Source organism: Paramisgurnus dabryanus, chromosome 8 (genome assembly GCF_030506205.2).
Source record: "Paramisgurnus dabryanus chromosome 8, PD_genome_1.1, whole genome shotgun sequence".
NCBI lineage: Eukaryota > Metazoa > Chordata > Actinopteri > Cypriniformes > Cobitidae > Paramisgurnus > Paramisgurnus dabryanus.
In genome coordinates, this window is record NC_133344.1 from 27,399,443 (window position 1) to 27,426,407 (window position 26,965).

The window sequence follows — 26,965 nt, forward strand, 5'->3', positions numbered from 1 at the left end:
GTAGAGTAGACTGGAGTGTGATGTAGTGTAGTAGAGTTGTGTCCCTGTGGCCGCCATTAAAGGATGCGACCAATGTATTCAAACAAACCAGTGAGACACAGCTGAGCACTGCACAGCCTTTCCTATTTTATTTCTACTTTTTATTCACAACCTTTCACTTTTAATCGTCAAAATCTTAACGTTTTATCTTCGGGAGCCGTACGACGAAGAAAAGGAAACGGGAGAGATGTTTTATGAAATTTAAATCTGAACTCTTCTGTCTCGAACTGTTTGTTGCTGCCTCGCTTAGCCAGTCAGTTAGCCAGCTAGTCGCTAACTCCAGTTAGCCTAAAGCTAAGCTAGGCTAAAGGGGGAGGGCTAAATTTACCCCCGCTACCCTCTCGCTGACTGCCGTAATCGCGTATTTTTTCAACTATCGCATTTGAGGGATAAAAATATCTCTCCGCGGATCATGGTAAATGTGTGGCGTTTATTCGCGCTGGACGTTTTTAGCGGATTTTTTAACGCATTCCTGGTAAGTGAGTAACCTCTAGCGGAGGAACACCACCAGAGCTAAGCTAATTAGCTCGCTGGACGCGAACCCGTCCTGCTGATTGTGTCTGGGAGAGAGAGAACCACTCCAAAATCCATCACTTTATTTGTTCCTGGGATCTGAAAGAGATGATGGCTCGCTGGACTGCGGTTTGATGATGAGTTCTTGTTTTGTACCCAACGGGGCGAGCTTGGAGGACTGCCACTCCAATCTCTTCTGTCTGGTAAGAGATGTGTGTGAGGGCCAGAAGCCATTTTTAGCCGGCCAGTCAATCAACAAGAGGCCTGTTGATCTTAATAGCAGTAAAAATATCTTATGCGGTATCACATTTATAGACACGAAGCGTTTGGATGTGTGTTTGTTCCTAACTGAGGTTGGCGTCTATGATGTTATGTGGTATTCGGGTCGCATTGGAGTGTTGGCTAACGTTGGTAAACACTTGCTGAACTAACTGGCTTGAACAAGCTGCGAGTTGTTGGCATAAGTAACTAACTCCTCTAAGTACAAAACAACTAAAGGGGCAGCATTGGGAAAGTGATACTAAACCGCATGGAAACTGATTTAATCCATTTGTCGATTTATCGTTGAAATGATAGAACGTAACGTACGGTACGGTTTCGCTTTACGGACTTCCCTTTTTTAGATTTAGGGTAACTTTATTTATATAAAGCGTTTACAAAATACGTTTTAGCTTTGGTGTGATGATATTGTGAGTTTTCTTATCCTATCTAAACTAAGTGTCTGGTATTAGTAAAGCTGTCTGGAGTTACATAAGTTTCGTCTGCAGTGGGAACTTTGCGTTTGTAATCTGCGTAGTAATATGCGACTCATTTTCCTATACACACCTACATTCATTCCTTCACTTCTTGGCACTGGAGTGATCTGTCAACATTTAACCAAGTGTTTATGACAAACTTGTCTTTATTTACTTGGTAACACAGATCTCCAATGCTTTATATTTATTTGGAGATATTGTGCAAATTGAAAATAACGTTTAATCCAGTCAGGGAAAAACTACAAAGCGTTGAGTTTGTTTAAATTGGAGGGCTGTCCCATAGGAATAATAGAGAGGTTTATAACAGATATTATACATAAGAAATGTCACACCAGCTTTGATTTGTAAAAGTTTGGGCAGACTTGGTTTTCGTTTGAAGGACAGGAGCAGATGGTACGCAAAAAAAAAAACAGCTTTAGACTCAAACACTTATTAAAGTATCTGTTAAGCATGTCAGAATTGTTTAATAATTTTATTTTTGGGCTTTTATTATTAAATAAAGTTTAGACAGGAAAGTATGGAGTGAGAGAGGGGGCGTGGGATCAAGGCATACATTCGAACCCAATCCGCTATGCTACAGCACCGTCAATTAATAATATACGTTGATTCGTGATGCAGTGGTTTGTGGGTATGTCTAGATGGCATCATCATGCCATAATCACAGCTAAATATTTTTACTCTTACATGGCTACATACGTTGAAGTGACCGATTAAGCCGCTTAAGGAATTGTTGTGTATGCATACATATGTGGTATGTCGTTGTATTCTAGTGTATCCCATTGCTGCAACAATTTTTCTAACACATTGTCTCTTGCTTTTTGCCTTCAGGCTGACCTCACAGGGATCAAATGGAAGTGCTTTGTATGGCAGGGCCCCACCTCGTCCCCCATCCTCTTCCCAGTGACAGAGGAGGACCCCATCCTGTGCAGCTTCAGTCGCTGCCTGAAGGCGGATGTGCTGAGTGTGTGGCGGAGGCACCAGACCCCGGGCCGCCGGGAGCTCTGGATCTTTTGGTGGGGAGACGACCCCAACTTTGCCGAGCTCGTCCACCGTGACCTCTCCTGTACGTCTACTTCCTTTATTGACCGACACACATCTTTGTAACCATAACGTATACTTTTTTAACAATATGACAGTGTTTTGTTAATATTTACGGGTTGAATTCAGATGTCATTTCATTGGTATGTCAGGGTTGTTATGTTTTTTAATGGTAAATTGGTGGTTAGTCTGGAGGTGTTGCCAGACATTAGTCATAGACTGGTTATTGAGGTTTGAAAAACACATTAATTGCAATTACATCAAGTCAAAATTGTTAAAGGACTTTAGTATGTATTTGTAATTTCTGTCTATGTGTAAATGAAGAGGCAGATACTCTCCTTTTTGGTTATCCTTAAGGTCACTGACTTTGCTATGCACAAATATCAGACAGATTTTCTAGCCATTGATAAATCCTTTTCAATTTATGAGCTGCCTGCTCTTTTAAGAGAAGAGCAGGAAACCATGCTTGCAGGTTGGTTATAGTTTTGTAGATCATGGCTTGTGTAAAATTGCATGGCTCATCCGTAAGGATGGCAGTCCCCTGGGGCAATCTGTGAGAGTTAGGGGCCAGATGATGGAATTGTCAGGCCAGTTTTAGTGCGATGCTTTGACAAATGCTATCTATGTTGGACAGCTAGACAACATTAGGTGTAGTCAGTTATGACTTGTATTGTCAAATTTCACGACCAATGTATGTCGCAGTTTCCCACAAAAGTTTATGTGAATTTATAGCTGCAGTGGAGCTGTGTTGTCACTTTCTGTTGTAGAAATATGAACAGTTCTTGTAAAATAAAATCTAAAAACATTTTTATCATGCATAAACACTGTTCCAAAATTCCTTGTTACATTTAATAAGTTTAATTAATTTGAAATTACGATTAATTTGAAACTTTTTTTGACTAGCGAGGAGTTGGTGTAAATTATAAAATAAAGTTAAAAATAACTTTAATTCAACTTCTCACTAATCAAGAAAGTTTAATTGAATTATAAATTAAAATAAACTTTTAAAATTTAAGTACAGCAAGGATTTTCCAGTGCAGAAATTCTGTTAAAGGCGGGGTGCATGATTTTTGAAAAACACTTTGAAAAGTGAAAATTTGCACACACAAAAAAATCAGAACTACTGACCCAGTTGGGCCAGCAGCAAAATTCTTATTGTTAAAGAGTTAAACCCTAATCCTTTTGTAAGATGTGACTCAACTGAAGTCAGAAGAATATAACATCTGTTTTTCATCCCCTATTTATTAACATAACAGCTCAATATGTGCACGGTCAATGAAAACTAAGTGGGTTAATTTAATAGTTAAAAAAAGATTTTTTTTCCTTAAAAATCTTTATTGTCTTTCTATCAGCAAGCACCTTTGGGATGTCCAAGACTGAGTCATGATTCGTTCTCAGCATTCTTTAATTTAATTTGTTTAGAAAAATACAGATGTGCTTAGATCTAACCCCGAGTCCTCTCTGTACTTTTATGTGGACTGTCCACTCTAAAGCTTATTGCAATGTCTGTGGTCATCCAAAGTTTATTTCTCTCTTTACTGAATGCATTTTATTTAAACATAATAGCATTACTGATTCATTCTCTGTTTCATGCAGGTGATGAGGACGGCGCATGGGAGAGCGGCCTGACTTATGAGTGCCGAACGCTGCTCTTCAAAGCCATCCATAACCTGTTGGAACGCTGCCTCATGAACCGATCTTTCATTCGAATCGGCAAGTGGTTTGTCAAGCCCTACGAGAAAGATGAAAAGCCAATCAACAAAAGGTAAAAGACATTTAATGAAACATATAGTTGTAGCTCTCAATTCTAATTGGACAAACCTGATGTAATTGCACCTGCGTAATAATGCACCTAGTTGCTTTGTAGCATGTTAACATTGTTCACACTGTCAGTCCAAATCCGATTTTGGTGCATATCCGATTTGACAGACTCGTTGTCCATGTTGTGTATCACAACTGTTCAGGTCCGATCTGTGCATCCTGTAGCGTTCTGCTGTTTGGCACCACAAAATGCCTCCAAGTCTGACGTGTTTACGTTTTACGTGACGCGACAGCGTGACATAACCGAAAAGCTACACAAATGCGCTCGGACTGAAATGGATTTCCAGAATTGCGATTAGAAAATCCTCTGGATGTATCCTGAAACGGATAAAAAAATTGATTTCGTGTGGTTTTTGGCTGTTCACACGTTCTACATTTGATTGGATTCCAATCGGATATTCACCAAAATCGGATTACAGCCTTTCCAGAAAAACGCAGAGTTTTTTTGTGATTGTTTGTTGAGCGAAAAAATCCTTGATCTTGCGGCACGTTTTCTTAAAATATGTGATGGAATATTTATGCAATTTTCTGCAATGAAATTGCGGGAACTTGCCAAAATTGCGGGAACTTGCAAAAACTTTTTGCAGCTTTTCAATGATGTTCACGTTTGTATTTACGTCACTTCGTAACATTCCCATGACAACAGGGGACATGGCTGCGCATGTGTGAAGTAAATGCAACATTTTGGTAACTTCCGCTAAGACACGTTTGACTTTTTGCTACGAAAATCCGGTGATTATGAAATCATGCAAGCCCCGCATATTTTGCGAACAGAAATCTGCAAAAGTGCGGCGTATAAAAAAAAAATGTGGTCCCCGCATAAATATGCGGACTTTGGCTGATTATGCATTGAATCATGCGATCGCATAATCCCGTTTTTCTGGAGGGACTGGGATTAGGTCAAAGTAAATTTACATGTGCTAAAAATCGCTATAATGCACAGCCTCATGTTTTTTTTTGCCTAATTTTAAATTTGGTGTGCCAACTGGGGATTGTTGCCGTTGTCGGCTTTGTGCGATGTTTACGTTACGATGAAGAGTTTGTGTGTTCGTGCCCAGCGATGCGGATATATGCCGTAATCTGCTGCATTTACTGCATGATCTTCATTGTTTATCACAGCAGATGAGTGACATCAGGCTGTTGGCATCTAGCGATTCAAACGTCCAACCTCCTGGGGTACTCTGTTTGTTTGCACGAGAGCTATGTGCTATCCTTTCACTATAGCTGTTTCTGTCTTGAGTGAAATATTCCAATATTGTAGGGAGGGGCAGAAGATGCCATCCTTGTAATTGTCTGCCTCATTTGAATAGATGTCATTGGTACCCTCAGGCCAGAAGTGTTTTGGTGCGTCTGTGGGTGGGTGGGTGCACACGGCTTCCCGCTGTGGGTGTGCGCCGCTCACTCGCAGCATCGGTTAAGGATGCACAGGCTGGAAAATGTTGCCGTTTCCTCTGTCTAGGTTTTAATAAAGAGCTTACTCTCACAAAACACTGACATTGCGGTTTCACAGTAGGTAGGTCAACAGGAACCACCATTTCGCTTTCACTTGCCAAGCTCTGCCTGAACTTGAATAGATGATGACACATTCTTACTAATAAGCATTAGTAGTATGAAATGCTCACAGGTTTCAGATTGACTTGAATGCTGTTTGGTCACTTTGAACAGTCTCTAAATATATAGGGCTTTGAAGTGCCATCTGTGTGTTTGGGGTTTGTAGTGGTTTGCTGGTGGCGTGCCCAAATGACAATCCTAACTGAGCTCAACAGACGCAGACGTATGAGGAATGCAGTCTCCACCCTTGCTCGCTCTTTCTCTCTCTAGCTCGTGTCCTGCATCGTGCATAACACAGTGCTGGCACCGTACAGCCTGGTGTTACCAGGGGCCATCACTTGATCCCTCCAGTGAGAGCATACACACATCTGCTGGCTCAATGGGAGTGAATTCTGGGTCTCTGTGCCAGTGTTTGGCTTCATGAAACAAACTAAATGTTTAGGCATGCAGAAAGAGAGAGAGAGAGGGAGAACCAAGGTTCAGTTTTATGTTTTGAATGCCATGAATGAGATCAGCTTCACCTGTAGTATAAATAGTGCAATAGGGGTTTGGATTGGACGTAGAAGGACCCATTCGATTTTTGTATAGGCCTACCATGCGCTATGACGTAAGGCAAATTTAAAGGTGTGGTGTTTTAACTTATAATATTAATTCCTTGCAAAGAGTCATCCACCAATATGAGTCATTATTAGCATGGAAAAGGAATTTTTTCCCCAAATACACATTTTGTGATTCGTCTTGGAATTAGTTTGTGGCTTATTGAAGAATTTAGGAAAATCCCTGAATTTTGGATAAATCTGCTAAAACGTACTGTTGCGCTCTATAGTCTCTTATGTTTATCACTTATCTGCATGTGTGGTTACACTGCAACAGCTGTTTACTGTAGCCTGCGGGTCACACGCTCACAGGTGTTAGGTTGTTATTTTAAAGAATTTGTGCTACATAACAACTCGGAGTGTTAAACATTCCTTACGCAGACAAAGATTTAATTAAACACCTCGAATGCCCTAATGTTGAAGTTAAAAGATGCTCTTTGTGAATGTTCCCAAGGTGTGCTGTAGTATTTCCTCTCCATCTTCACAGTTCTTCTAGTCACTAACTAAGAGTAACACATCATTCCTAGAGACCTCGTGAAAGTGTGTCCCTTTCTTTTCCAAGCCTTTGTAAAGTAATCCACCATTTGTTCCCCTTTCCCCACAGTGAACACCTGTCCTGCTCCTTCACGTTTTTCGTACATGGAGACAGTAATGTGTGCACCAGCGTGGAGATCAACCAGCACCAGCCCGTCTACCTGTTGAGTGAGGAGCACCTGACATTGGCCCAGCAGAGCAGCAACTCAGTACAAGGTAGTAGCTTTGCACATACATAGGGAATTTGGGGATTTCCGTGCTGTTTTGAGGGGAATTCTGTATAGTTAATGTAAAATAGGTTAAACAGACCTAAGTTACTGAAAACTTACAGCTAAGTGCACAAATATGTACTTGCTAACAGTTGCAAGACACAACTTTATGAATGAGTGTTTCAGTTTCAGCAGGTGTGGACATCTGCTGCAGTTTCGCAGGCACAGATTCTGTGTGCAGGCCAACAAGAGAGAGTGTGCATTTTGTCTTGAAATTTAACACGCCAGCCTTGAACCTTTCATTGACATACATATTGGTTGCAGACATGCTCTTATTTCTGGGGATGCACAGGTTATCTGTCCTCCAGCAACTAGATTGGGGTGATTCGTAGTGATAATGTAGAGCCGTATATAATCGCATTTCTAATTTAAGTCTTTATAAAAAAAAGTGATCATTTTACGTGTTTAATTAAACAGGTGTAAATTAAGCCCTATTCGGACGGGATTAGTTTAACAGGGGTAATGTAATTTTACCATAGGACGTCTGTAATATTAATGGTCATTAATTAGAAATCTCAGTAAAACATTCAGAAGTGGGAGGGGTAAATCGATTACGCAGCGCATCACCTCTCTTGTTGTCACGTGCACATTACCTTGCTTCCTGATATCACGTGCAATCCAAGTGTGCCGCACAAGCCCTTAAAAGTGAAGCCAAAACGTCTCGATCGCCCCCCAGTGACTGGTCCCAGTTTAGGTCATAAACCCCGCCTCCCCATGTTATTCAATGGGACTTTAGGCAAACAAAAAATTTAATTACACTTCAATTATCTTTTTTCCGAAGCTGGTTTCTGTCATTTCCTGTAGTTTTTCTCACGCTGCTGTAAATTCAAATGTTTGTTTTTAAAATAAGTTTGTTTTTAGTTAGATATTTAATGCTATAAAAATGGTGGTGTCACGTCATGATTGACAGCTGTGATATCGTGTGATATGCGCATTCTGCGAGAGCGAGGGCGGCGTCTTGATTTCGCAGCTTTACTTCCTGCTCACTAGTGCACAGGACTTGTCCCAAAATCGCTACTGTGCAGACTCAAGACCCAAGATGTCAGCACCGTATAGGGACACTGACGGCTTCACTTTTCACCAATGGAAGAGAGCGAACAGGCGTCGTCCATCTTTTTTTATAGTCTATGATGCAAACAACATGACACAGATGAGAAAAACTTGAAACACTGTGTTTAATTTCAGTTTGTTGAGAACATCAGTTTCAGAAACAGAAGTGATTTTGACTTGTTGACTTTTTTTTGTGTCATGGTATTCAGGAACTGACTTGCCACTGAGTTTTTTCTTGGGCCTAGAACGCAAGTAAATGCTCTTTAAGTGCTTTTATTTTTGGAAAAAAAACAAAATAACAGGAAATTACGAAATTTACTTGCATATTTACAGCTGGTGTATTCTATTCGAGGTAATTGTCCGTAATGATTACTGACATGGAGCATTTAGATGGGATAAAAATCGCTGAGAAGCCCTGATAAAAATTGCTTTACCCCACCTCCCTATGTAAAACTAATCCTGTCCGAATAGTCCTTTTGAACAAATTTTTTTATTGACAAACACCGGAAAATGTTATGATCCACATGACACACATATTGACATTAGAGTTGCGCGGAAATTGTACGGCTAGTGTCTGAATTGAAAATATGATGCGCTCTTTCCTAAAGGTCTGTTTTGTTTTGGGGGGTTTGTAGTTGGCTTTAAGCAGTCAGAATGTTGGCAAACACGTTTTCCTCCACTCAGGGGTGCAGTAATGGAAGGTCTACATCATGTTAAGACCTCTCGAGACGTTGCTTCTCTTGTGGCAGTCATTATCTCCGTGTAACCCCACTGTGGCCCTGATGAGGTGTTTTCCAAGGTCGCACCAGCTTTCAGCTCTGTTACATCACCTGCACTTCAGGGTGCAAGCCTGTGACTTACATTCATGCTTAGCACAGTATGTTTTAACCTGAACAGATGTATCTGTGGTTCTCCTCAGCCTCTTTTACTGCACCATAGCACAATTTAAGTGCATAATCATAGTTCCACACCCTACGGCGTTCCCTGACGCGCACCTCCCCAAAAATGTATCAGTGCATTAATTTTACGTGGTCCGGAAGCGTTTTAATTTGTCAGCTAGAACTCCTTCCTCAGGTCAAAAAAAAATCTGCAACATTTCCTCATATGCTTTTCTGTTAGCGACAAAAAAGTTGCTGTGTTTTTGCTCCCGTCACAGCTTATGCTTCTCCAACAACATACAAATTTATACTGTGGGTTACACCAGTAACATGCCCACCAACACTGCCTACTAGCGGTCTACAAGTGACGACGCACAAAAAAATAAAAATAATGCATAGCCTATGGCGTAGAGCAGGGGTGCCCAACCTTTTTTGTGAGGAAGGGCAATGGATAAAACGGTCTGGAGGGCAAATTTTGTTGATATAGTCTACTCAAAACTTTTTTCTTTTACTTGTTGATTTTATATTCTTTTTGATGTGTTTTATTATTGTTTAAAATGTTAACATACATAAAGAAGCCAAGCTAAAGTGCATATAAAAATATTTATACCACGGTTCTGTTAAAAGTTGTATTCTGATTGGCTGAGAAATGTTCAGTGATGCATTAATTTCTGATAACGCACACCTAACTTGTCAAATGTCTTAAAGTAGGCACCAGGGCAATGTTTGTGGTATAAGAGGAATAATTGACTCCGGTCCTTTGAATTATTTGAAAATAATGCACACACGCGGTGTAACGGCACTCCGCTTGAATGATTTTGGAACCTATTCCACCTTTATTCCCAACTTTCAACCAATATATTAAAGTGAATAACAAAAATAATCATTTTGTGGTGAAAAAATGGCAAATAAAAATTGTATCAAATAAGATATTTTAATAAATAAAATAGTAAAAAATAATCAGGTTGCATACGTGTGCACACCCCTAAACTAAAACTTAGTTTAAGCACCTTAAAGATTTTATTACAGCATTCAATATTGATGAGTAATATTGCATCTTTTGCACCGAATGTGATTGGTTGGTTCTAAACACTGCCACAATCACTATTATAAAAGGTTGTGTACACTTATGCAATCAAGTTATTGTATAAAAATATATTTTTTTCCTGTAAATGATTGTTGTTGCTATTCACTTTAATTTAAAGGTTGCATTTTCATAATAAAGGTGGAACAGGTTCTGACATTATTCATCTTGGTTTTATTTTTTAAATCACAAAAACCTGCATATTGAACAGTGGTGTGTAGACTTTTTATATCCATTGTTTAAAATAAAAAAAAATGTAATAAATAAATATTAAAATTGAGGCTATTAAAAGATTGTGCTTTGCCAGGTATGCTGTAGAGCAGAGGTTCCCAGGCTTATTATTTTGCGACCCACTTAAATGGTTATAATCTATACTGACAATCCAAGATCATTTAAACGTAACATATTTGAATCGTATTACTTGGGCCGTAAAAACTGTAGTCATAATTGACTGTACTTTACATTCCAGTTCTTCTCATTGTAATGGCTGCAGGTTGACTTTGGCAGACTTCATTTACAGGAGTTGTTCTCAGTCGTCAGGCTTGAGTTTATACTTGTCTCCCCGAGGGCAAACTAATGCTTATGTTAGACTTTGTTATATACATCTGCGAATGTGGTTGTGCTTCTTGCCAAGTGCAACTTGGTATTACTCCAATTACAATAAACTCTTTAATGTTTTATTGTCTCATACTAAGGCCAAAAGTCCTTTTGAGTTGTGTTTGTCTCTTAAAAAGTTTTTTTCTAGATAACAACCCTGATATTAAGATTATTCTTTATCACCTGCTTATGAACAGCTATAATTTTGCTGTAAATCTTTTTTGTTTTATGATCCGCATGTGGAAACATGCCATATGTTCATTTGGCTTCTGTGTTGAAAAGGGAAAGCCTCTTCAGTTTTTGTTTCCTTTCAGAACAAACATGAGCGTACCTTATTGACACAGCTCTTGACTTTCGTTTTATGGCTTTGTGGCCAAGAGCATTGTTCTCATGTTACCGCAAGGTGAACAAGGAGACTCGATCCGGAAGTATCAGACTAACCAATATCATACACTGACTTTGTTCTTGTTTTCCCACAGTGATTCTCTCTCCTTACGGCTTGAGCGGATCTCTGACAGGCCAGTCTTTCAAGCTCTCCGACCCACCAACCCAGAAGTTAATTGAAGAATGGAAGCAGTTTTATCCTATAGGCCCTAACACCAAGGATGTCACGGATGACAAGATGGATGACCTTGATTGGGAGGACGATTCATTGGCTGCCGTCGAGGTGGTCGTTGGTAAGCCTGAAACTGATTGGTTGAAGCTTTGCCCCTGTATCGTTGTCTTCTCAACTTCGTATGTAACTATTTGTGTTGGTTGCGTAGCTGGTGTGAGGATGGTGTACCCAGCCAGCCTGGTGCTGGTGGCCCAGTCTGACATCCCGGTTGTGGCTACAGTGAGCTCCTCCACCTCTTCTGGCTCTTATTCAGGAGGTCTGCACAGTCATGTGGTCCATGGAGATGCTGCCATCTCTTCAGTCACCCTGACTCCTCCCACTTCACCAGAGGAGGCCCAAGCAGGTACTACCAGTATACATTAAAGGAAATATTGTAAGGGATTTTCCGCACCTATGTAGGCTTGCTTACATCAGGATAAAAAATAATGTTGTCTCAAAAGCAGATAGACTGAGGAAATATTCCACTTAAAGGAAAGTTTCTATAAAACATGCTTTGGTTTGTCAGGCTTAAGGCTTTAGTAGTAATGTTTATTTTAATTTTTTCTTGCAGTCTTGCAGCCTGCTCAAAAGTGGGTAAAACTCTCAGCGATGTCAGGCGCCTTCAGTGTGGACAGCAGCAGTCATCACGGAGGCAAGATCCCTCGCCGACTAGCCAGCCAAATGGTGGAGAGAGTCTGGCAAGAGTGCAATATTAACCAAGCCCAGAACAAGTACGAATAAAATCTATATTCAAAGCAAATTACCTGTTAATAAAAACCCGTAGAATTATTTGACATTGTTTTTTTTTTGCGCAGGAGGAAATTCTCAACCATCTCCAATGCAGTATGTGAAGAGGAAACTGACAAAACTTTTGTTTGGGAATTTGTCGAGCCATCTCAAAGGACACAATGCAATTGCTCAAGGTACGCCACAACTCTTAAACCCACATGCTAGACATAAGTGACCGAGTATGAGTCGGATGATTAACTTTGGATCTTTCTGCTACAGGCTTAAAAACCAGAAGCAGCGTGCATGTAGCACCCCAGGACATCCTTCATCTGCTGGCCAACCTTCTCAGCCCTCCACCAAACACAAGATGGGGGAGAAGCTGGAAAAGGGGGACAAGCAACAAAAGAGGCCCCAGACTCCCTTTCACCATCGCAGCTCACTGTGTGAAGAGCCAAACCTTGAACAGAGAGATGGTGTGCACAGGCTTTGTCTTCAGGGCCATGAAGAAACTCGCTTCCCCAGCCTCCACCACGCAGACATCAACACCAGCAAGACCCCTATGCTGCACGGCTCCACTGACGCGACAGCCAGTTCCCCTCAGCCTCCGCCACTCAGCCCGCACCTCTGCGAGCACGGGGACGAGGTGGCAAACAACTTAAAAAACTCTTCTTCTCCGCTCCACCCTCACTTTTACCCTCCTTCCTCCGAGCCCTGCCTGGTGCCCCAGAAACCCCCAGATGATTCTCATCTGGAACCAATGCCCCCACCCTACACGCCCGCATACCCAGAGTCCCTAGAACCCACGGTGTATGTGGGCTCCGCCATCAACCCCAATCAGGACACGACACACAATCCTTGGAAGTACTTTAGGGTGCCTGGTGGGAGGACAACAGATTTCCACACGCCTCAACTTCCTGTGGTAACACAGTTTGAGGAGGGTAACCGAGGCCAGGATACAGTCGTGTCTATTACAGAGTGAGTACTTATTTTGTGCTATATTACGCCAGCGTAATAATTATAACGTGATTGCATAAAAACTAGATGTTGTGAAAGAACGGAAATCGAATTGATTTGTCCGCATAGCAGACCTGATTTTTAGCAGTTGTCATGCTTGTAAAAAATCAATTGACTTGCTTTTCAAAACATGGCCTTGCATGTTTGTGAGAGCAGGTCTATTAACTTGCCTTAGAAATAGGCTGGCCTTTAACATCTTAACTACAAGCTGTGAAAGGCAGCTTGCATTCTTAGAAAGAACATTACTTTTACCTTTTGCAAGTTGTTCTGCTTTTCTGGTTGTTGACAGCACCAGATGCTTTTCACTATGAAAACCAACATTTGTATCGGGTAAAGCTCATTTTATTCATAAACTAGAGATATATATGATATGATAATGAGGGTTGTGTATTTGCAGAACTATGTCTTCCTCCATGAAGCCTCTGAAAGTGTCAGAAGATCGAGTAAAGATGTACGAGCAAAAGAAGAATCAGCATCTCCTGGCAGCGGTGAGTGACGGAGACCAGGATCGAGAATCCGATCCCTATGCTTTTGAAGAAGGAGACGAGGAGTTCACCTTCACAGATAAAGAGAAAAAGCCTGGAGCCGAGAGGGAGGCGGGTAAGAAAAATAAGGTAAGGCACTGGTGCTCCTAAAAAATATGTCTCATTCTTCATGTTGGTGTATAAAAGAACCATACTTATTTTCTGCTTAAACATCATTATTCATTTATTTTTAGAGGGATGATGGCAGTTTGTCATCTGATGGTGAGTATGATTTTATCCTTTAAAAATGTTTGTAAATATCATTTTACATTTTTTTGTAATTTGTAATAAAATAAACACTAAACCCAGCTAATCTTCATTCTTAACAAGCGCTGCAGTTCCCAAATAAGTTATTCTCTGTGGGTAAATTCTACTCAACAACACCCACATTTCTTAGGATTGTTGTTAAATAACCTTGTGTTTCCCACAGTTTTAACCCTTTAACTTAGTTTTCACATTTCAAAACCTTTTAGCAGTAATAACAATGCAGTAACTGTAATTTATTCATTTGTGACAATAGCAAACAGCAAACCAAACTCAGTTTTTTGATAATTTTATGTATTAAAATAATACTATACTGCATTTTTTATTTATTACAAATTAATGTAAATTGCGTTAAAAAATATATATTTTCACTAGGGCTGTGTTGAAAAAATCGATTCACCAATTCTGAATCGATTTTCATATTAATTACTAAACATTGATCCGTACCTCAGAGGATTCAATTAATTACGCGTCATTGAATTCACGCATGCGTGGAAGGAAATTAAAACAACGAACATGGCGGTCAGTAACGTTAAGCAAGCGCAGGGGCGGCACCAGCCGATTTTGCCGGGGCTTCAGCCGCGAATGTTTTGAGTCAAACCCAGTGAATCCGTCATGACCCGGGCTCATTTCAGTCAGTTCACACGCCACACCTTGTATTTCTCACGCTGAGAGGTAAGAGATAAATTGTCCTGCTATATACATTTACTGGACGAGGCGCAGGAACGTTCTGTCGAGTTCAGCTGCTTCGAGTTTTTTAAGTGTACTCAACTTTACGCAGCGCCGAAAAAACTTACAAGCAGATGAAATCAAAGTACCGTGAGAAATCTTGCGGAGGATGCTGATTTTAAATCGCTCTCGTTACACTGATGTCATCCACTTTTCTTTTCTTGCAGCGCCTGATGAAGTCGTACACGCATATTAAATAAAAGTCATTTAATTACAATTCCAAATTTTTTTTGATAAGAAAACACTGAACATGCGCAACCTGTTCTAGGCTAGCTAGAGCGGGTGATCTAGGCTAGTGATCCCTGTATTTACCTAAAATGGTCTGGGCTAAGACCCGGATGTCCTTCAATGCTGAAAATGCCCCTGAGTAAGCGGTTGTTTTGAAAACTGTAATTCAAGTAACAGCTGGAAAAAATGCTTTTTTCAAAAACACTTATCTAAATCTCGAAGATCGGATCGAATTGAATCGAATAATGATAATCGATTCAAAATCTTGAGAATCGAATCGATTCTTGAAATTTGAATCGAAACCCAGCACTAATTTTCACCTCCAGACAATTCCTTACAAAACGTGAAACCGTCTTCTTTAAAACAAGACCAAAATTAGGCTTCTAGACCAAAAAAGGCCAAAGTTATATTCATTTGAAGGTGTACATCAACTTTTCACCAGCCCCTCACTCAAAAAGTGCTGCGCCAGTTTAAGTTTTTGTGGTGGCATGTTCGCAAGAGATGATTGGTGAATAATGGATAACTAATATGTGGTCAGTCGGAGCCACTCGCAAAGTATACTTGACGCAACCTTCCAAAAATGCAGTGCGTTTTGCCACGTAAACCCCTACCACCCATGACTGCCCAGTCCGTGACAACATTTTCGTGCCACGGGTTTGTGTACAGAGCCCGTCTTGTGAACAAACACACTGTGCGAAAAATCTGATTTTGTGGTGTGCCGCCTCAAAAAATGTATATGGGAAATACTCACACCAGTCAAATGTCTAATGTAGTGTCCATTAGTGTATTTATGCGACAGCCCTGCATACCTAAATAAAATGTTAGCTCCTTGTGAGCTACATTTCTTTAAAATTACATTAACTCGGCCCCAGCTGCAATGTTTATACTTTGGGTCAATTAACCTCCAAATAGCTCACTTATAGCCATGTTTGCGTATTAAGCCAGAATAAGCAAAAGAAGCTTAACACTGAAATGATTGTGTAAAGTGTTTGACTTGAATTTTGCCTTCAATGTTTACCATTTGCTTATTGACAGATGCCCAGGGTGCGGCCGGCAGTAAACCACTTCCCACCACCAGTTTAATCCACGAGACAGACCTTGTTGTGTCCATTAATGACCTGGACAACCTCTTCAACTCTGACGAGGATGACCTCACGGTTAGTACCCGCTGCATCTCCAGACCTAAAACACTAGTACACTGTCCGGAGAATTCAAGCATTTCCTAATGCAACAATCTCATCTGCCAAGTGTAAAAGTGTAGGTGTTTATATTGCAATGTTAACCAATTTGTGGCATTAACCGCACTCTCTAAGGTCATAACAGTAATGAAACTGCTGGAAACACTATCTCTGTGGCTAATTAAAGTAACACGGTAGTTTGTTCTTCTCACTTTGTTCCTGGGTCTCCTGCCTCATTAGAAAAACTCTTAGGTGGTCATAAAGTTTTTTTATTTATTTGCTGAACTAGGGAAATAGTACTGCAATTAAAATGAGCCGCCTGTTTTTGTCTCGCTCCAAACAGCCTGGATCCAGAAGAGCTGCCGGTGGCACAGACGAGAAATTCGGGAAAGATGTTAAACCCGCAGCGCCTGACCCCCTGCCTTGTATGTACCCCACATCACACCCCCTGCTGAATAGCTAAATTATTGTGCTCAAGTGATCTATTATAATAATTGTTATTACTGAATTTAGGTTGCTTATACATTTTATACGTTTATAATCATCCATATATGAGAGTAATTCAATGCGGAGGCTCATGGCGTGCCCACTGCAGTGGACATGAATCCAAGAGCTAACGTACTGCACTGCACAAATACCGTCCATTAATGGCAAAGCAAGCATCTGTTACCTATTTTCTTCGCATAGTGCCAAAATCGTGTTCCTTCAGTGTGCTTTGTTTATTGATCTAGGCTCTGCAGACCTGCACCAGATGTTCCCAACCCCTCCATCATTGGAACAACACATCATGGGCTACTCTCCCATGAACATGGGCAGTAAAGAATACAGCAACATGGATTCAATAGCCGGACTGTCTCTCTTGGATGGGACGACTATCGGCGGCAACTTCAAGATGGAGGTGGAGGAGGGTTTCTGTAGCCCTAAACCCTCAGAGATTAGGGTAGGAGTTAATTATTGCTGTGAATTTCCTGCAGTTTGTCTTATTTTGTGCATTTGCATGATTTGTGACACTTTTTACTGTGCGCAGGACTTTTCATTCGTGTTTAAGCCAGAATCCTGTCAAGCTCTCATCGGCTGCTCCCTTTACGCCCCGTTGAAGATGCTGCCTAGCCAGTGCATGCTTCCCATCAAGCTTTCAGAGGAGTGTGTTTACCAGCCAAGCTGGACAGTTGGCAAACTGGAGATGATGCAGCCGGTGGCAGCCATGACCTTTTTGAACAAGGACAGGTACGCTAGCCAAGAAATGCTTTTCTTGTCGTTTTTCTGTGATCGGTTAGCATACTCTTTATATTCATGCATTGCAAACACATTTGTTACAAATAGCAGGCATTGATTTATTCAGGCTCGCTCGCAAGACTAAAAGGCTTTTAAAAAGATTTATTTGCCAAATTAGCGGTGGGAATCTTGTGTTGCAGGTGGTGGTTGAAGTAAGTGGGTCAGGTTTTTAACAAGCACCGAACATACGCCACGGTTCGTGCAGCTGCCAGCCTTAAAATAGCCATTCGATATTAATGATAGTTCAGTCTTAATTGAGGAATGTGTCTATGTTTGATGCCAAACACTGTCGGAATTCTTACCTTCATTTGATTTATTACTGGTTTAAGTGTTTTAGAAAGAAAACAAATGATGCCAAACCTTTTTTATCTAACTATACTTTGCATAGCCATTTTGTATTTGCATATACTTTTAACCAACTCGACCCTTGGTTCAGATCAGGTATTATTCAAATACAAAAACTTATTTATAGGTTTGACTATTTTGGGGATCAGATTAAATGACTGTTTCTCTTGTTTGACAGTAACATTCCGAGTGTGGGAAGCGCAGTCGAGCAGGATCAGAGCTGCACCCCTCAGACACACAACACCTTCATGTCCAACAGTGCCCCACCCAGCAACAGCGGCACAGGCATCCTGCCCTCTCCCGCGACCCCTCGATTCTCTGCACCAACACCACGAACGCCCCGAACCCCACGTACCCCCAGAGGCCCCGCCAGCGTCCAGGGCTCACTTAAATACGACAACTCGGACCTCTACTCCCCAGCCTCTACGCCTTCCACCTGCAGACCCCTAAACTCCGTGGAGCCGGCCACCGTGCCCTCCATCCCAGAAGCTCACAGCCTGTACGTCACCCTGATCCTGTCGGAGTCGGTCATGAACCTCTTTAAGGACTGCAACTTTGACAGCTGTTGCATTTGCGTCTGCAACATGAACATCACGGGAGCGGACGTGGGTGTTTACATCAGCGATCCAAACATGGATTCGCAATACTCCAGCATGGATCCCTGCTCGTGTGGTTTTAGTGCTGTTATGAACCGTCGCTATGGCAACGGCTCTGGACTGTTCCTGGAGGATGAGCTGGATATTGTGGGCCGGGGTTCGGATGCCGGTCGAGACGCGGAGAAGCACTTTGAGGCTGTGCGTGCAGCCTCGAGGCAGAGAGGGGCGGTTCTTAAAGAGCACGTTCCGGATGGTCTCATCCTCTTGCTGCAGGACCTGTGCACTAACCCTTTCTCTGCCATCATCAGACCGGAGCAACTAAGTACCAGCCTCAAGCTTCCCATCCGCCTGGAGGAGAGGGACTATTACAGCGATTGCTATCTAGCTCTAGAGCACGGCAGGCAGTTTATGGACAACATGACTGGAGGAAAAGTCGATGAGACGCTGGTCAAAAGTTCATGTTTACACCAGTGGGCGAAACGCAATGGTGAGACTCTTGTGATGCTGATAAATGTTTTTACTAGGGGTCCACTGTTATACACTAATAATTTATGGCCGATAACTATTCTGAATCGCACAGCTGATAGTATTCACAGCTATTTCATGTACTACGGCTTTTGATCTGTAAGTTCTTATCGATCTGAAATCACTGTTAGTTTAAGTAGTTTATAACATGCATTTGAAACAGCAAGACTCGTCAAACATCATCATTATACATATTCTTTATTATCATGAAAATACCTGAAAAGGTTTTTTAGAACAGCAACATAAATATATCCTTAAGACATTTCCTGGAGTTGCGAGTCATAGCTGCATGTATGGTTCTTTGTCTACAACGCATATTAGAGTTTCTGCACGAGAGCGCCCTCTGGCTTTTGGATGAAGCGACATTTCACCGTAATTCATTGAGAAGCATAGCAAGCATCATTGGCCGATATATCGGTGCACCTCTAGTTTTTAAATTTCTATCTCATTCTTTTAGAAGTAACCTGACTTACAGGACCTAACAAATAGTTTGTTGATGCACCTTAACTCTTTCCCACCATTGACGAGTTATCTCGTCGATTAAGAGAAAACGTTTCCCTGCCAGTGACGCTTTCCTGATGAGTTTTAACAGTAATCTATAATTTTGCTATTATAGAAGTGACCTGGCGCTCCTACCCAACTTATAAAAAACTGAAGCATCAACTAATTAAAAAAACGGTTAAAACTCTGTGTATGTTTTGATCATCACTCTGAATCGGATCTCTAACAAAAGTTATTTACAAAAATTCAATTTTTTCATTTTTTTTTCTCAAAATTTTGTATTTATATGAGGTTATAAAAAGAGAACAAATGAATATAGGATTTCTGGAAGGCGTTTTGTGAAACTTTTGTGAAAATCACCAAAACAATGCTGGCAGGGAATGGGTTAAGAAAGACACTAGAGGGCTGTTTACACAACAACGTTTTTAACCAAAAACTGGAAAGTTTTTGTTTTTGGCTTTTCCTTTACACAACAGCAGCGTTTTGGGGTGCTGAAAACACAAACTTTTAAAATTGTGGCAGTCAAGCGTTGTATAGTCTCTTTTTTTTTGAGTGGGGGAGGTTAACGCACAAGCCTTGCAGAGTATAGTTTATTTGACTCGTGTATGTACACAGACGTTCACACGTACGCATTGCAACAAAATGCAATACATCTCATGGGCTTCATACTACATTCTCCTGTACACGCATACGCGAACTAGACAGAAAGTACGCATGGTTAAAAAAAACGCTCCGGTGCGCATACAGTTTGCGCGTACTATTCTGATGACAAAATTTGTGTTACCCGGACCCCTGTGTATGCGTAAAACGGGATTATAATTATTTAGCTGCGTAAACAACTAAAAGGCTAAACTGTGAAAATTGTGATGTTATGCGCATATGAGTATTAAAAACTATACATTTGAATTTCCTAATGCTTCTCCAACAAAGTTGTTTAATAGTGCATTTTTCCTTCAAAAACATTTCCACCATCTTGATTGTTTGTGTTTGTGGCTGTGTAAAAGTATGTGCACAGTTGCATAGTGTTTCTTTACAAATTCACCGTTGCAAAAATTCGCCAACGTTTGGTCGGGCAGGAATAATCAATGAACGTGGATTATTTTGACAAAGTGGCGTCAAAAACACGAAGAATTTAACCCTTTTTTTTAAACATTTGTTGTCATGTAAATGTACGCCAAGTAAGTAAATGGGATCAACTTTAAATTTTTATCTCTGCCACGTTCTACCTGTGAACTTGTTTCTCAAGCAATAATTGAGTTATATATTGCTTTTGCAGTAATGAATCTATTTTACAAGTGTTTTTAAAATCCTCTCTTGTTCTTTCAGCTTTCGATATGAGCATGCTGTTCTCCCAGGATGTGCTCAGGATGCTGTTGTCCCTGCAACCCGTATTGCAGGATGCCATTCAGAAGAAGAGGTCTGTGCGTTCTTGGGGTGTTCAGGGTCCACTCACCTGGCAGCAGTTCCACAAAATGGCTGGCAGGGGGTCTTACGGTAAGCATAAACCTACAAAGACTTCTGCATATATTGTGTTGTCTTACAAATGTTTTTGCTGAATTTGGTTTTTGCACAATCTCTCAGGCACTGATGAATCTCCAGAGCCTCTACCGATCCCCACCTTACTGGTGGGTTACGAGTTCGACTTTGTTGTCATGTCGCCTTTCGCTCTGCCATACTGGGAGAAGCTTCTGCTGGACCCGTACAGCTCCCATCGGGACATCGGTTATATGGTGGTGTGTCCTGACAACGAGGCTCTGCTGAATGGAGCCAGGTCTTTCTTCAGAGACCTGACTGCCGTTTATGAGGTTGGGACACACTGAATGGGTTTTTTTTGTTAATTGCATACAACGTTGCTTGAGAAACATTACGAGATGTTTATTCTTTTCCAGTCCTGTCGACTCGGTCAGCACAGGCCCATCTCCAAGAAATACGCTGATGGCATCGTGACCGTAAGCGATACTACATCCAAACCTCTAACAGATCAGCCTCTCAACGACTGGCTCCCAAAAACCATCAACAACAGCAACGAGGCCTTCACCAAGCTCAGACTCTACACACAAGTGTGCCAAAACGACTTGGGTATGTTACTAAGATGAAGCAAATTTCTGTCCTCTGGCGTTATGCGGAGGCGGTAAATTAAATCAAGTTCTGCAGCAGATGATTCTAAAATATATTTTCTTTCTTTTTAGCTTCTCATCTGGCAGCACAGTCTTTGGACAGCTCACTGCTTTCTCAGCGAAACTCTACCAGCTCCAGCAACCCCGTCCCAGCTGCTCAGAACAGCGCCACCACCAACAGCACCTCCAACACAAACACCAGTACCACCACATCCACCTCCTTTACCTCCTCCTCGTCATGCTCTCAGGGCATAGGCATCTTGCCGTCTGTCAAACCCAATTCTCTACCTAGCGTTGGCGCTCAGGGCTTGCAATCCAGCCAACAGAGCGGCGGTCAGAACACAGGGCCTCTGGGAGAGGGAACATCAACCACCGGCCAACCTCAGGTCCAATCTGAGCCTCCCGAGAGGTACAGCTGTGTTCGGAATTGATCATTGCAACAGGCAGTTTAAACTGATTTATGTAACTGGGTTAAAGTTACAAACTCAAACAACATCACAGTGTTCACATATTTCTGGGAAACAGACTGGGAAACAATTTTTTGTATATTATGAATAATCACTCACACCTGAAAACCTCTGATTTATTTTTTTATAGCACGATGGAACGAGAAAAGGTGGGTGTGCCGACTGACGGAGACTCACATGCTGTCACATACCCTCCTTCCATAGTGATCTACATCGTTAACCCCTTCAGCTATGAGGAAACAGGAACCAGTTCCAGCGTTTGGACCTTGGGGCTCCTACGCTGTTATTTGGAAATGCTTCAGTTACTTCCGCCTCACATCAGGAATGCTGTATACGTGCAAGTAAGATGCACAATCTTTCTAGTAGACTTAAATTGAAACTAAGTTTTGCTTGGATCTAAACATGCTCCATTTTTTCATCATCAGATAATACCCAGCCAATACTTGCTGCAGCCGGTCTGGAGTGAGGAGCGCCACATATACGCACAGCATCTGAAGTCTCTGGCTTTCTCAGTTTACACTCAGTGCAGACGGAGTCTGCCAACCTCTACTAATGTCAAAACGCTAACAGGCTTTGGCCCTGGCCTGGCCATTGACACTGCACTACAGAGACCAGAGGTACGCAGAGTGGAAATTGATTGGGGTCATGTAGAAATGAGATTTAGTCTGGTATTTGGATGTTATGTAAGGGATAATTGGTGGTTCTTGCAAGGTGACCCAGACAAAAAGTAAATATGACAAACAGAAGTCTTCATTTTATCCGTTTGTGTTCCTGGGATCGAACCCATAACCCCAATCCAAAAATCTGTAAAAATGACATCCCTGACTACAGAATGGTGCGACTGACCTATTAAAATCAAGTATTGAAGTGACCTCTTCATTCTCCATCCACAGAGACCAGAGTGTTTACATCTTTACGCTCCTCCGTTCGTTCTGGCCCCGGTGAAAGACAAGCAGACGGAGTTGGGCGAGACATTCGGAGAGGCTGCTCAAAAATACAAAGTGCTATTTGTGGCGTATTGCTTGTCACATGACCAGAGATGGCTCCTGGCCTCATGCACCGACCAGTACGGAGAATTGCTCGAAACCTGCACCATCAGCATTGACGTACCCAACAGGTGAAAATTTTTTGAGTTTCTCGGGTAGTCCTAAACCCACACTTTCCACACACAATTTGTGCTAATAGGATGTATTGTCTATGTATTCAAACAGAGCTCGGAGGAAAAAGGGCTCTGCGCGACGACTGGGCCTTCATAAACTGTGGGATTGGTGCCTCGGTCTCGTGCAGATGACCTCGTTGCCTTGGCGCATCGTGATTGGCCGGCTTGGCAGGATAGGGCACGGGGAGTTACGAGGTAGGTTTTCCTTTGAGTTTTTACATAATTGAAATATTTTGGCTTGATCTAAATCCTGTTTTTGCTCCAATTAGATTGGAGTATTTTGTTAAGTAGGCAAAACTTGCAGTCTGTAAGCAGACGACTGAAGGAAATGTGCAGGATGTGCGGTATCTCTGCCGCTGATAGTCCCAGCATCCTCAGTACCTGTCTAGTCGCCATGGAGCCCCAAGCTTCCTTTGTCATCATGCCAGGTAATTAATCTGGAGATATCGCAAAAGTTCTGCATTTATTTATTTTTCCCGCTCATAAATCAGCGATACTGCTTATTTAAGACATTCGCAACATGTTTGTCAAATAGTCACTAAGGCTAAGTATTTGTGCAAAGTCCACGCTTAAGTCTCATAATATGTTTAAAAAAATAAACAATTACCATCTCATCTCTCTGTCTTTTCATAGACTCAGTGTCCACAGGCTCTGTGTTTGGCCGCAGCACAACTCTAAACATGCAGACGTCTCAGTTAAACACTCCTCAGGACACCTCCTGCACTCACATCTTGGTGTTCCCCACGTCTGCCGGCCTCCAGGCCTTCAATCCTAGCAACGGTCAGGCGTTCATTAAACATCTCAAGCAGATGTAATATAAAACAGTGCTTTTATTGGAGAATAATTGTTTGTTCTTGCCATTTCAGATGTTACAGATGGAATGGGGGGCATGGATGGGATTTTGGATCTGCTGTCAGATAATGATTTCGTTGATCCTGATCTCATCAACATAATACCTAATTCACCCACCACCTCCCCAGTGCATTCACCAGGCTCACACTACCACCACGGCGGAGATGGCAGCAAGGTAAACCTATCTGTCCTTATTTAGACTTGGCATAATATTTTGTAACTACCGACAACGTTTCTCCTATCCCTTGAAGCACTTTGGCTTCACCGCCTGTTGTTTTAAACCATCCCGCCAAAAATGCACTATTGGTTGCACAACAAAGTTTCTGTGTGGCTTAAACAAACATAAACTCATACAAGCAATGTATTGATGGTGCCACAGGTGTCACTCCACATAACACTTCACCACTTTACAGTAAAGTAATTCATACTCTTTAATCTCTCTCCCATCCACAGGGTCAGGGTACAGACAGGATGGAGTCTCACGACGAATCTCCCAACATCCTACAGCAGCCCTTGGCTCTGGGTTACTTTGTGTCCACGGCTAAAGCCGGTCCACTGCCTGACTGGTTCTGGTCCTCGTGTCCACAGGCGAGAAACCAATGTCCTGTGTTCCTAAAGGTACGCTTTTCAAGTAAACATCCTCTCCAGAATATTACGTCCCTCCAGGGAGATTACATTTCAACTAACATTATGAATTGTGTTTTGGACAATAAAGCTAATCTAATCTCTGCAGCTGCAGAGGTCGTATCTAATGTGTCTCTGTGTCTTCCTGTCAGGCTTCTCTGCACCTTAATGTTTCATCAGTGCAGTCAGATGAGCTGCTGCACAGTAAACACTCTCACCCGCTGGACTCCAGTCATACCTCAGATGTGCTCAGGTATCATCTACATCCATTTTAAATCCTATTTTTTATTAATGGCAGTGATTTAAATAATAAACTGCAGTGCATTTACATTTATGCATTTGGCTTTTATCCAAACTGACTTATGCATACAATATATGCATTTTATTAGTACACGTTTACTTTGAGGATCAAACCCATGACCTTTCTAAGTGCTAATGCATTAGTAATTAAGTTACAAGAACACTTAATATAGGTATCAAATAAATATCCAGATCACTAAACAGTATTAATCTTTTAAGTAGTAAATACATGTTCATCTCTTTAAGTTTATTTAATCAAGTTTGGGATTAAACTCCCTCCTTTACCCCATAGCCTCACTCTATGCTGGTACATCTATCCCAGTTAAAGGGGGAGGGTATTCTGGGTTCGGGCTAATATCTCATTTCCCTATGATTACATGTTAATGCAACATCACAGTAAACAATTGTCTATTTTCACAGATTTGTGCTGGAGCAGTACAACGCCCTCTCATGGCTAACCTGTGACCCAGCAACTCAGGACCGGCGCTCTTGTCTGCCTGTGCACTTTGTTGTGCTCAACCAAATGTACAATTTCATTATGAACATGCTCTAACAAAGAAGGGGTTCTGCCATGATTTTTTATAACAGACCCCTTACAAAGAAAACACCACGTCACTGCACTGCCGCCCACAGGCCTCCGTGCCGTGGACACGGCTGGACGAACCAATTTCAATCATACAGCGCACTTAAGGCAATGCCAGGCTGCCATTTCTATGCCAAGTGTCCATCTCAGAACAACTGGTGGAGGATGAACTGGTCCCTCAGAATGAACTTACGTGCCCGTTCAAGTGCAGTTCGGGTCGGGTTTTATCCGGTTGAAATGCCTGCATATATCTTATTTATTGTAACTTTTTAAATGTGTAATTTCTTAAACTTTTATATTATAAATATATTATATATATATATATATATATACACACAGGGTAAGGTGCATATGACCTTCCCAAATGAAATGAAAATGGTTTGTCATGTATGTAATTGTCTTAATTACAGAACCGACAAGTGAATTCGCTGTAGGTTTGCTTTTAGAGGAATATTTAGAGAAATATTTTCTCCATGATTTTTACTTTCACAGTGTACAGATGAAGTATACAGGAGATCATGTTCTTACCTTTGTGTGGTGGGGACTTTAAGACAGACTAAAGCTACAGAATTCCTGTACAGCAATTTAATGTGTTCAAATAAGAGGACAAGAGGTACATTGTCGGAAATATATATATTTTATATCACAGATTTAGAGAATTGTGCGTGTATATAAATGTGTACATACAAACGTGTGCCGCTACGGATGGTGCAGACAATGTTTTAGGAATAAAGTGTGTAAAATCTAAACCTGTACTGGTTATTTCACGTCTTGCTTGATTTTTGAGTTTATAGTGGGGATGAAAATGAGCAACCATATTGCAGGAGGTTTCATCATCCTCTCTAGGTAGTGATAAGCCCTTGAGGGAGATATTGTTGTGTATTTATTTCTGCTCAAATCCCTGTGAAATGACATGGTGCTTTTCTCATCAGGCTTGTCCTCATGAGCTGCTGGCTTTGATGGAGTTGGAAGTTAGGTGCGCAGAGCATTACCACTTGTGTTGTGTTTATAGCACTTTTATTGATATTTATTAAGGTTTTCCTGATATTACAGTCACTTCTTGACATGAAGCTTATTGCCCCTGGAGATTTAATGTCATTTTTTTCCTTCTCCGCTAGTCTCAATCACCGGCGCATAGTAGCTGCTGTTACTGCGCATGCGTGTAAAACACTGTCATTTCAAAATACTTTACTTTTCGCTTAGATTTGTATTTTCTGTAACTTTTGACGAATATGTAAAGTTCCTGCAGGCGTTTGCATATAAATATTACATTCTTAAGCTTTGCTAAATTAATACATGCTTGATAATGTTACGTTTCCACCCAAAATAATAATTATGCAGTAAACAGTTTATGTACTAGGAAATTACAAAATATGACCGTGCAACAGTATTATACATTCAGATATCTTTGATATTTATAATAAATGAAAAGAACAAACAGGGAAAATTATGCACATACTAATTTAGATAGCTAGAAAAAAGTACGTATTTAAAAAAATAAACAATGAATATATTTTAATTCGTTTACTGCCGCCATCATTACATAAAAAAGTTAAATAAACTGTAAATAAATAAAACTGGGCAACGCCTTTAATATAAACACCAATGTCATAAAAATATATTTAAAAAAATATT

The 26,965-nt window shown here is 41.2% G+C and overlaps 1 protein-coding gene across 1 annotated transcript; it reads left to right on the forward strand.

The window, feature by feature from the left end:
* On the forward strand, positions 1-26,079 carry med13b (mediator complex subunit 13b). Its single transcript, XM_065281318.2, has 30 exons — positions 1-755; positions 2,136-2,370; positions 3,942-4,110; positions 6,918-7,063; positions 11,205-11,402; positions 11,490-11,684; positions 11,892-12,051; positions 12,136-12,243; positions 12,329-13,024; positions 13,461-13,677; positions 13,782-13,809; positions 15,844-15,965; positions 16,330-16,411; positions 16,718-16,926; positions 17,014-17,213; positions 17,785-18,689; positions 20,555-20,722; positions 20,810-21,033; positions 21,118-21,307; positions 21,418-21,754; positions 21,943-22,153; positions 22,238-22,429; positions 22,706-22,929; positions 23,024-23,166; positions 23,241-23,399; positions 23,605-23,751; positions 23,838-23,998; positions 24,277-24,441; positions 24,600-24,700; positions 25,168-26,079. Exons 1-30 carry the CDS (start codon positions 687-689, stop codon positions 25,298-25,300), a joined length of 6,294 nt encoding a protein of 2,097 aa, XP_065137390.1. The 5' UTR covers positions 1-686; the 3' UTR covers positions 25,301-26,079.
* Positions 26,080-26,965: the final 886 nt, after the last annotated feature.